The 12,500-nt window shown below is 37.7% G+C and overlaps 1 protein-coding gene across 5 annotated transcripts; it reads right to left on the bottom strand.

Annotated features, from left to right (window-relative positions):
* Positions 1-870: 870 nt before the first annotated feature.
* LOC107692169 (mannosyl-oligosaccharide glucosidase-like) lies at positions 871-6,425 on the bottom strand. 5 transcript variants are annotated; one of them, XM_016491125.1, is made up of 5 exons: positions 6,346-6,425; positions 5,567-5,968; positions 5,244-5,467; positions 4,655-4,848; positions 871-4,015 (listed from the first exon to the last, which is right to left on the bottom strand). In XM_016491125.1, exons 2-5 carry the CDS (start codon positions 5,952-5,954, stop codon positions 2,257-2,259), a joined length of 2,565 nt encoding a protein of 854 aa, XP_016346611.1. In that variant the 5' UTR covers positions 5,955-5,968; positions 6,346-6,425; the 3' UTR covers positions 871-2,256. The 5 variants fall into 5 exon arrangements, with proteins under 5 accessions (XP_016346611.1, XP_016346613.1, XP_016346612.1 ...); XM_016491127.1 differs by having other exon boundaries at positions 5,567-5,941; XM_016491126.1 differs by having other exon boundaries at positions 6,356-6,425.
* Between the last annotated feature and the right edge of the window lie 6,075 nt (positions 6,426-12,500).

The raw sequence follows: 12,500 nt of genomic DNA, 5'->3' as shown, positions 1-12,500 counted from the left end.
ATTCAAGCTACAAATAAAGCACTAAACAGTGCTTAACAATAAGGATTCCCTTTCATGGGAACTTCGAACTGCGTCCTCTAGGGGTCGCTATGGGGAACGCCTCGTCGTGACCCGTGTCTGAAGCATACATTGAAAAAACACCAACTCGTTGGCCGGCGACAGCCATGACGTCACTGCCAGTGCGACTATAGTATAAATAGGCGCCGTGAGCACACATCATTCTCTTCTTCGTCTTCATTGACTGTTTTGTTTGAAGCATGCATTTCTGTGGTAAGAACGATCTCTATTCATCTCATTATGGCGAGCACTAGCAAAGCATTTAAGGATGTGTGCATCCGTGTTGACGTTGTTTAACATCTGATGACACACACGATCTATGCGTTGTTTGTTTGGGCAAAGAGCACGCACGCGATGTCTCCGAGGGGGCAATCGGCGTGCACTGCGAGCGTTTTTTCCAAGGGAAAAAGCTCCGCTCTCATATGTAACCATGGTTCCCTGAGTAGGGAACGAGACACTGCGTCCTCTAGGTTTCTTGCCATGCTGCGGAAAAGGCTGTCGCCGGTCAACGAGTTGGTGTTTTTTCAATATATGCTTCAGACACGGGTCACGACGAGGCGTTCCCCATAGCGACCCCTAGAGGACGCAGTGTCTCGTTCCCTACTCAGGGAACCATGGTTACATAAGTAACCTGAGACGTTTTCTGCTTACTCGGTCAGCTAGTACTTCAGATTTTTACTTGACCTACCAACATTTTAATTTCTTGAAAAATAAATAAATAAATAAATAAATAGCAATATAATTTTCTTTGTTAAAAAAAGTTCACTATTTTCCCACAAAGCTGGAATTTATTACAGCTTTAATGTAGCTCCATACATTCATAAAAAAAAAAAACAATTCTGGAAAACAATGTCATACAATGCTTAAAAAATTAGATTGGTTTGTAGATTAACATATTCTTGCTGATGCTTCCAAGGCTATCACAAGTCATTTTTGCATTGCACAATGCATACAATGTAAGCCATAAAAAAAGGATGTTCGAGATAAATGAACGTAACGTTTTCAGTGGCAACACAGAACTGGCTGGAAAGATCAAGTGTTCTTTCAACTGGCCTGAAACACTCACACTGGCACAGGGTAACTGGTCCATCACGCTGAACCGTTTAAAATGCCACCTCTCAATCCTCTGTAAAAATAGAATGTATTCTTCAGTGTTAGCATTAGTGCATAAGAAGCAAGAACCACACTCTGAATGTAAACTATATGCAGAAGAGAAATCAACCTCTAGTCTTCATTTGACAATCTGGCAAGAAATGTTGACAGGGTTTCTGCACAAACACCTACCTTATGTTTACTAATTTGTATGACTAAAAGAAAACTGAGACTGTCAACCTGAAACAGAATAAAATTTCATGTAGACACAGACATAGAATATATACTTTCCTGCAAAACAATATCAACTTTCATATTTAAACTTGTTTTTTTGTTGTTGTTGTTCTTAGTATATGAACATTTCTTCAAATGTTTTTACACATCTAACTAAAATTGTTAAGAAAGTACAATTAAACTGAACTGAGATAAGTTTAAGTATATTTTTAAAGCAGAAAAGTAAAGATCATTAAGACTAACTTAGAATGCTGGCATGACAAAGTCTTGTTTGAAAAAAAAAAGTCTTAAAATGTCTAGACCTGACAAACAGAAAGAATCAATTCAGCATATTACTTTTTCTGTCATTGCAATTCAACTTGCTGTGAATTGTAGCCAATTCAATTCAAATTCTAAAACATGAATTATATACAGTACAAAGAGAGCAAATCTCCAACCCTATTTATAATCAAAGTAAATTACATAACACTTTTTTTAAAAACACCATCCATAAAGAGATATGACTGTAATATAAAGTATAGGATTCAATTCATCTGAAGAATGATTTTATAGGACATTTTTATTCTGTTAAATGAAGCCAAACAGCAATGGACCAAAATAAGTGCACAGTCTCCTCCTGGTTCACACAGATGATACTGTTTTGTCTGATCCAGAAAAAGCCCATTGCTTTTCGAACCTGAGGATATAATCACATTAAACTGGACGTAAAACGGAAATATTTAAAGAGGACTCTTCATTATTATATTAAATTAACAAATAAAAAAATCCACCAGTTATCTAAATTATGTAAAAATGAATTACACTTTGTTGTAATAAACATATGGCACCAGTTGATCTTGATTTATCATTCTGATTCTGGCCTGCTACTGATTTTTAATACTCTTCAGCCATTATCAGTACAGTCAGAGCCGACCAGCCAGTAAAGGGGTGGCTACCCTGCCCCCTTCCAGTGCTATCATTGTACTGTTCCCAGATGTATCCAGTTTCCATATACTGCTTGTAAACATTATTGATAAGGTTAGTCCTGAGATCTTGATATAGGGTAGCTGCCTTCTTTTTGTATGGCCCTTCTATGCTGCCATAGTGATGCAGTGCTCTAACTGCCAGGTAGTTGATGTTGATCCAGATCGGTCCTCGCCAGTAGGGGGCATCGTGTTCCGTGTTCCTCTTCATGTAGAGGGGATCGGAGTGCGAGAGCGAGCGCAGGCCATAGGGTGTCCAAATGCGTTCAGGATCTTGAATGTCCTGCAAAATATGCTCTATTTTTGGCGAATCTGGTGTCAGAATTTGTAGCAAGAACGGAAAAAGGCTAACATAGCCTAATGCATTGACATACTGGAGCTTAGGAGCTTTACGAACAGAGCGTACCAACCGTGTGACTGGGAACTGGTGCCGTGGTTGTCCAGGAGGCACGAACACTTTCTCCTGCTGAAGTGAGACCGCCTGGGTGTGATTTCCATAATCACTGAAGGCGTGCAGATACTCGGACCAATGCAGTTTGTTTAACAGGTCATTATTGCTGAGAGTACGGTGGGTGTTTTCGTACACCAGGTGGGGTTCCCCAAGTATTCGTGCTACATTTGCCATGATGCCAGAGGCCAGGGTCATCCAGCAATACAAGTCCACATGCCTCTCATCAGCAGATGGGTGGGAAGCCCTTGGGTAGTCGTCCAGGCCAGAGGTCAGGGTCTTGGGATTTAGGAAAAGGTTGGTGTCTTTGTCCCGGCCTCGCCAGCGGTAGGAGCTGACCATTGGTCCAGCTTGTGTGGTATTAAACCACTCAAACCAAATCTGCAGTCTTGGATACAACCTTCTCAGGAAAGGAATCATGGTTTGAGACAACTCTGGTTGAGCATTCAGCTGCTCTAGTAACTCCTGTAGGGCCAGGAAGAGCGTGGGCGGGTTAGCGTTTTCGTTGTGCTGCACTATAAACTCGGATGGTACTTTACTGCGTGCTTCATCATCCAAGATTTGTTCGCGTGGGATCCAGCCCTCTATATTGATAAGATCAAGCCAGTGTGCAATGACTTCCTTTGTTAACTGAGTGTCCCATTTGCGGATGAGAAGTTGATGAAATCCTTCATCCCAAAGAAAGCCCCTTGGAAAGAAAGAGCGAGATGGTACTGCCGTAAACAGCAGACCCTCAGGGTAAAGCACAGGGTGCTCATTATAAACCGATTGTACCACCGACTGTCCGAAGAAATATCCCATGCCACCAAGCATGTTGCTTAAAGCTGCCTTAGCAAATTTAATCTGTGAAGATGTGAACCCTTTAGCTTGGAGGCCAAATGCACTCTCAAACTTCTCGTCAAATGCCACCTTACGCTTCTCCAGCTCATCTGTAAGCATCGAGCCCACAAGTTGATTCGGTCGTTCTCGGAAGCTCCCGGATTCAAACAAAACTTCAATCTGGAAAGGGGTTTGAACTGTTACTTGATGCACCACAAAATCACTCTCCATCTTAAGCTCTTTCTGTTGGTTCTGGTGGTTAGTGACTTTGTAAGAATCCACAGCAAAATAAAATCTTTTTTCACCTTTAGGAGGACTGAAATCAAACTTGTGATTTAGGCTGTTCTTCACTATATCTGTTAGCTTATCAAGGCCAGGGCTCTTAGTTTGCAAGTAATTATATCTGAAAAGAAAAAGCGTAAAACAATACAGTAACTTGTTAAAATAACAATATGACAGAAAACCTTATTTTATCATATTTCTTTTCTCACACTCCTCCATTCTGTTCATCTGAGAATCATACTACTAGTGAGATTTCACGTGTTCCTGTGGCTCAGTGGTAGAGCATTGCGTTAGCAGCGCAAAAGATTGTGGGTTCGATTCCCAGGGAACACACATACTGGTAAAAAAATGTATAGCCTGAATGCACTGTAAGTCGCTTTGGATAAAAGTGTCTGCTAAATGCATAAATTATATTATTAATTATTATTAAATTATAAGCTTTTGTGTTTGAGAAGCAAGTGAAGATTTCATGTTTTTTTAAAATACACTAAGTTTCAAAACTAAAATTGTTTACCATGTTTTGTTGCTTTGTATAAAGGTACAATTAATCAGTAAATAATATATATTATTAACAAATATCAGTAACTATTACTAATAGAATACTATAATAAATGTAGTTTTAATGTATTATTACTATTATATTATTTATTCTGTTGCAGTAAATTACTGCTAAAAACCTACAATCCTCCCTATTACTAATACTATTGTTCACAAAGCTACTTATTACAAAAGTTTGTAGTCCACAATAAATGTAAGATACCTGGCATATTTGCCACTAGCACCTTCCCCTGCAGTGGGCTTGCCAAATGTGATCTTGAAGTTGCCAAGCTCCTCAGATGTTCCAGTCACAGTGCTCAAGCGATTTTTCTCCTCTACATGAGCCTGCAAGGAACCTTGAACATCTGTAGCTGTGTAGAACATCAGCGAGATCACAGGAGCTGAGGCAGCAGTGCTCTGCCAATCAGAAACATAGACAGATTTGAACTTTAACTTTCATTTCTGCTTCCTGGATCATTTCTTTTATAGAGGATGTCACAATAAGAAGCAATTTCTTGCAATGGAATATTTCCTAGTAAAAAATATGGAAAGATCCATGACCTTTTTTTGTGAATTTTTACGTTTTTTTTTGTTTTGTTTGTTACTCCTCAATTTTAAAATCTCCTGATATTTCCAGGTTTTCCATGACTGTGAGAATCCTGACATCCCCAGCCTATGTGCATTGAAAACAACCAACATCTTTGTTCTATAATACTCCTACAATGTTAGAATTAAATATCCTTTTATTTTACAATATTAGAGTAATAAATCAGTTAAACACACAAACTGTAAGAGCATTACTCTTAACTTACATGTTGTTTTGCAGTAATCCTCCAAGTCCAGTCTCCACCATGATCTCCACCCATACGCTTCACAAACTCTGTGGTCAGGGTGAAATCACGGTCATGTACCTCCTGGACTCCAAAAGAGACTCCGTCATGCATCAGCCATCCGTAGCCCAGCAAATGGTCCCCTTGCTCACAAGTGTGCCTAAGATTTCCATCAATTTCAGCAAACTGACGCATCCACATTAAGCCTAATTAAATCAATAGAAAAAGGCAGGCTTGTAATAACATCACAAAAACAAGTAAAAATATAGAAATGGTGCATAAAGTGTGAATATTAAGCACCCCACCTGTCACAACAGATCTGGGACTTCTTGTTTTCATCCCAAAGTACACCTGGGGCCGATAAGTACCCCAATATCTTTCAGGAGACACAGCAGAACTTGAGCTATTAGCATCCAAGATCCGTGGAGAGGGGTGCAAGGTCATAACCCTCCTGGCCAAGGATGAGCGCATATAAAGGGCATAGAAGAACCAGATGAGACTGAAGATACACAAACCAATGGATATATTGATAAACATCTTCCCAATGTCAGTTTTCTTCTTTTTCTCCTTGCGTGGGGGAGCAGGTGTTTTTTCCTCCTTTCTTGGGTTAGGTACTCCATCACCTATTGCAACCCTCTTCCTCCGCCTACCCATCTTTCTTTTGACCTGACCAAGCTGGTCTGGGGACGACATTCATTCAAATGTACCTTCAAATCACCACAAGTCAAGAGGTTTTGACTACAGTTAGCACAGTGATTGCAGCATAAGAAGCCCAGACTACTGGTATATGCATTTCTGTCCTATAGTAATGCATTTATGGGAATATATGCCCCTAAAACAGGACTAGAATTTTACACCTGTCTATGTACAAAATGCTAGTACAAACTATGTACAAACTGCTGGCCTACAGAACAAAAGAATGAGGAAATGAATGAACGAGCGAGCGAAAGAACTGATGAATGAATGAGATTCAGATCGTCAGTGTCTATTTAACGCGTCTGCAGGTATCATTATTTCTGTACTAAATGTGAACGATGCAATGAGCAAAGTAACTATAACAATGCAAACATCATTTATATTTTACCTTATGTTACCTTGTGTACGTGTCAGTTCTCTACTGAAGTTTGTAATCAGCAACACGGACACTTCCGCATTGTTTTGCGAAGCTGACGACAATCGTAGATGCATTGTGACTGTTATTCAAAATAAAAGTCCTTCAGCGGCATACTATTGCGGCCGACACCTTACATCAACATTTTTAAAATGAAAGCACTGTCAGCATTTACTCATCACCCTTTAGTCATCACCATGTCGTTCACAGCCTAAATTGCTTTTTTTCTTCTGTAGAACATAAAAGAAGATATTTTGAAAAATGTCTCAGTGTATTTATTTTTTTATTTAGTTCTTCCTATTCCATCAACGGTCCACACTCCAGCCCAGTAGGTGGCGGGAATGCACCTATCGTTTGTTTGCCAACCGCCATAAAACTCCAAAAGAAGAAAAATAATGTCTCAGCCAAGCGGCAACCTCCGCTCTTCGGAAAATCTACGGGTGACGTCACGGACACTACGTCCATGTTTTTATACAGTCTATGGTCTCAGCGTTTTTGTCCATACAGTGAAAGACGAGGGGTCCAATGGTTTTTTTTTTTTTTGGATCCCATTGACTTTCATATATCTTCTTTTGTGTTCCACAGAAGTAGGCTATACCCAGATAGCACACGTACATCTGCGAGATGTCTGTTAAAGATAGCTTTATCTGGAAAGCATCTGTGGAGTGCAAACTGAAAGTTTTTAAAATTTTGTCAAATTTATTACTATAGTGGGGGGAGAGTGGGGACGTTGTAACAAGGGGCAACATGGCTTATTTCTTCAATCAGGAATGAGCTACAGATATGATATTCATACTGTACATGCTCAATTAGCCCCTCATCCTTCCTGAAAGAAAACAGCCTCATGTGACCATTCCTTTTACAAAAACTAATTTTCATATTTAAAAACTGCTAGTTAGTCAAACTAGTTCTTAAGACACTCTTAACATAGTGATTATGAAACTGGCCCTAGTTCAGTAAACTTTGACAGAAGTTAACAGAAGGATATAATTAAATTTCAGTCTCTTGATTTTGATTAAATTAATATTTTGTAGTTCAAATGTACTGTAATAATAACCAAAACATGGTTGTTAGCCTACCTGTTACTCGAAAATGTTTTTTTTTTTTCCATTTACTATTCTTTGTTTTTATACAGCCAGTTTAACTTATTGAAGACCATGCTGTGCACAAATAAAATAAAGAAATTGCTAAATTATATTTAAGAATGATTTGAATTACATTTTAATAAATGTTGCAACTCCCCCTGTGGCGGATCCTGGCATGGGCAATAGGAAGCTTCCTCGGGTGGCTTTTATCTCTTCTATAAAATTTTAGGCGGTTTCTATAGCGTTATCTTAATGACAAATGTCGAGAGCGCAGTAGTCTAATGATAGCGCATCCATGTAATGCGCGAGCATGAATCTCTCCACTCGCAAGCGGATTTCCTTCGCTATCACAAAACTGGACATGCTCTTTAAAATATACAGTGTTCTCGTATGAATTGGCTGCTCTCGCTCAGATATTGCGTGTGCACGCTCAAACTTTGCCCTTGCGTCATTGAAGACAAGATAAGAGCTTTTTTTTTTTAATTCAGGTGAAGAGTATCCAACTAAATGGAAGCAAGATAATATAGTCAGCCTTCTTTAGTTATTTATTTTGTTACTTAATAAGGTACTTATTTGAGTTAAGTGGCTATTGTAAATATGCATTTATTACATTAATTTATTTTATTTAGTGCATGTGTATTTTGTTGTTTTTGTATATAGTTCTACAATAAAAGCATATCAACCAGGCCCGGTTTAATATTGTCCCATCCATTGCTATAGTTATCACTATGTCACTGCTATTTCGAGAGTGAATTCCCGAAACTTTGCAAAGTGTGTGTAGCAGAAAAACAAAAGTTATACATTTTGAATGGATTATAGCCTAGAATGCTCACAAAGAGCGCACCCTTTAAAAAGCTGGCACTCTTTGTTCATCGCGATCTCACAAAGTTCTGTTATGACCAATGAATCTCTCTACACTGCGCGATCAATCTATTATTTACATCGTGTATACACTCTGTATGTTATAATGAGAGGTTTGGATTGTATAACTTAGCACGGAACAAACACAGGTGTGTGTTGTAGCCTTTAGATACGAGACAAAACCAGCATGTTCTGTCAAGAGGATGATGAAAGTGTTTTCATTTGGGTAAAGCCTTTAAGTGCCTTTAAGTGTTTTTATTCATTGAATTTGTACAATTTCTCACGTGGTAACATCTAATTGATTTGATTTTATTCAACCCCAAAATATTAACCTAAATAATACATTAGGTTACAGTGAAAAAAAAAGGGTTAGATGAGGTAGAAATGGCTCCCTAAGATAACATTTGCTCATTTTGGTCATTTTACGGCCACCCTCTTTTATAGTGCCCCAGCCTGGCCCCCAGTTTAAAATGTTCTAGACATGCCCCTGGTCAGTTGCAGCATTTGACTTTGTCTATTCAAGTGTAAATTGTACATATATTATCATATGTGCACATGTTATAGCAGTGTGGGTGAGTAGCTGACAAATGTGGCTTTATTGTATTAAAATGTTGTCTTTCCAACACAAACTCTCTCTGAGAAACTGAAGAAAAATGCAAAAAGTGTTCCAACCATCCCCACTCTCCCCCTAATTAATTAAATCATTCATCATCCTTTTGAAACCAAGAAGCACATTTTCCCAAAACGCGGAAATGGTCTACAACATTGAATGTTTTCAATAGCCTAATACATTTCTATACTTAACTCCAAAAAGTTATAGAGATATTACAAAATGTTTCAGAACACAACATATGGCAAAATAGATGTAATTTTCAGGTCAGGCAACAGCTGATCGTGCTTTTCAACCAACTTAACAAAACAATGAGTTTTTTGTGTGATTCAAAGTGAAAGTATTTGTGAATGCATGTATCTTTGAATGCAATTGATTGCTATTCATACGTTTTTGTGCAAATCTTTCTCCTGAAAGTAACCTAACCAGACTGCTCAGATAAAAGTAGTACAGCTAAACTGACAGATAAATAAAACCGGTTTGAGGCACATTCCATCATTTAAGGGCCACCTTCTAGACTGATATATAAATGGTCCTTCATAGGTAGGGTAGAACGATTTACAGTATAATTGTGCATGGCGTGAATAAACAGCAGAGGATCCTCTTCAGGTTGTTATCAAGGATTGAGGTATAATAGCCATTTCATAATATTTATCTTATTTGTCTTTAAGTTTGTGATTATGCATATCTTTTTTTGTTTTTCAGATTAAGCCATAATAACCCAATCCCTACCCCTAAACCTAACCCTACCCATAATTTATTTCTAAAATCAGTGTGAAATGATAGCTGATTAACAAGGGTGTAGAAGCACCTAACCCTGATCGTAAGCTTAAAACAGATATTTCCTGAAAAGTTATCCCTCAATTCTGATTGGTTGATAGGAATGTTGTTCCATGGATCAACAAGGATGTTGATCCAGGAACATGTTGTACTTGGTCAAATCACGTTCACCAATCCCGCAGCTCTAAAATGTCTTTAAAAATGTCAATAAAAAAAAAGAATAAATAAAATAAAAAGGGTATTCTGGAGTCAAGGAAAAATGAGGCAAAGAAGGGTTAACTGATTTAGCAGAGCCCACAAACCCAAAGACGATACAAATTGATTGATTAAAGGGATAGTTCAACCAAAAATGATAACTATGCCATAATGTAATCACCCATATGTCATTCCAAAGCTGTATGACTTTCTATTCTCAGAGTGTGTGAAATGTGTAATCAAAACCATTTGCTTCTTTGTATGTCTTTAAAGGATTTCTACAGTCACAGCAACTGGATAGAACTGGGGAACCTATTCCCATACTCCAACCTGATCAGACCTGATAGCAAAATAGACAACATTGCAGGTATGGAAAACAATGAAAGTGGCATTATATCTCTTTCTGTTCTATGCATTTCATGTATTCAACAGTTTTTGTGCTTGTTGCAAATCATTAATACACCGTTTTTAAGCCACTACTGACATTATAATGTATGGTTAATTGACAAGTGATGTCTGAAATCTAATTCACTTTTTAGTGGCTTTTCATTAATCGTCGAAATGAACTCACAAGTTCACACGCTCATTGAACACTCAACTAAATCAAATTATTGAATCAAACTAACTTCAAAATGCCCCACATCTAGAATCTAAGCAAAATTCATATGCTGTGCAAAAAATATTGTTGGATTTCTATATTTAAAGAACCTACAAGAAACTGTGATGGAGGTAACTGTAGCAACAACATATTGGAAGACATCATGCAAGAGAAAATACTGACATCAGGATACTTTGGATTCTTCAAACGACCTGGTACTGAAATCTTGATATCCTAACAATCAATCAATCAACCAATCAATCAATCAATCTAGTTTACACTAATCAATACATATTGAATATTACAGGAAAATGTAGCCACAGAGGTTTATTTGACATTTCAAGTCAGTTTACACCCAAAGGTGGAATCAATAAAGATACATGATCATCTGAGCATGGTTACCTTCATGACAATGCTGCGACAGTGGCCATCGCTGTGACCAGAGAACTCTTAGAAGACATTAGAGGTTATTTGGGAGACTCTAACTTTTTGAAGTAGGTTTAATAATTTTTTTTCCATACTGTGTTTGAATGAATCATTACATCTGCTTTTTAATCAGGTGGCATGATCAGTTAATTAAATGTGCCCCCGAATGATAGACCTAAGTAAATTCCACAAGAAGAACCATCAGAGAAATTCAGGCTTACATAGTGACTTAATAATACAGCACTCATGGTGCTGTCAGACAAATGCCTTTATTTCAGTTGGCATTAACATGCCAGACTGCATCATCACCAAATCAGAACACAGCACATTTACATTTGTCCACATATATAAATTATGCATCCAGATAATCTGATCTCTTTTCCCCAGGGAATATTTAAATCAGGCATACACAATTAATAATAAATATAATTATGGCTGTAAAAATATTGATTACCTAGATTTAGGTCCAGTCATCCAAGTCATCAACAATTGAATTTACAATGTATTTTTTTCTCAGTACCGAGTATTGTTATCAATCACAGACATGTTTGTTTGAGTGCACAAACACAATGCCAATCATATTCAGTGTGCGACACGGAGTTCTGTACTCTTGCTAATGTTCTTAATAACAATAAATTGTGGACTTAGTGTAAATATGAAATTCATTGTGTAGTCTTGACAGTTTCACTGACTGTTAATGGGACTTTTTGGGAGATTGAAATCATTAAGTCAGCACTGAACTAAAGTGATTGACTGCATCAGTTGTAGAGGTCACAATACAGGAAAAGCAGATCTGAATACATTCCGATAACTGTATGTTTACACTTGTCTTTTCATATGTGGACAACATCTGGATAGAGGTTGCATTTCAATGCCAAGTGTAAATGTAGCAAAAAAAAAGTCATATACATGCACCAGCAATTAAAATTAATATAGAATTAGTTAATATAAAAATAGATTCCTTTGGACTGTAGGTCTTTAAATGAAATTATTGTAGGGCTTTACATGTAAATGCAACCTTTTCAAGCAATCGTGAATATTTCTTTCCTCGTTTCGGTCTTTCTCCTTTAGATTGATGGGATTCTCTCAGAATTCAGTACTGTGCTTTGCAATTGATACCACAGGCAGCATGGGAGATGACATTGATGAAGTACGACGAGTCACTTCTGAAATCACCGACAAGATGAGAGACACTGTATCAGAGTACATTCTGGTGCCATTTAATGATCCTGGTAAGAGATGTTTTTTTACTTGATTTAATTTCACAGAGAATATGTGTGTACCTTTGAAGAAATGACTGAACTCTGAATTGCTGCAAAATCTGAACTCAAGAATATATACGACTAGTAATTATGTGTTGGAACGTGACCTTATTATCTGATAACTGACCCTTTTCCACTCCCAAAGACTTTGGACCACTAATAAGTACAACAGATCCGGATGAGTTCAAATTACAAATTAATGCCCTTCAACCACATGATGGAGGAGACACACCAGAGCTCAGCCTCTCGGGACTCACGGTATGCATTTGAATTATCTTTCTTTTTTTTTTGCTTTAATTATGGTGTATTTG

The sequence above is a fragment of the Sinocyclocheilus anshuiensis genome, unplaced genomic scaffold (assembly GCF_001515605.1).
Source record: "Sinocyclocheilus anshuiensis isolate Anshui unplaced genomic scaffold, SAMN03320099.WGS_v1.1 scaffold322, whole genome shotgun sequence".
NCBI lineage: Eukaryota > Metazoa > Chordata > Actinopteri > Cypriniformes > Cyprinidae > Sinocyclocheilus > Sinocyclocheilus anshuiensis.
The sequence above is the reverse complement of the archived record's forward strand: the minus strand, read 5'-3'. Positions and strand labels throughout refer to the sequence as shown.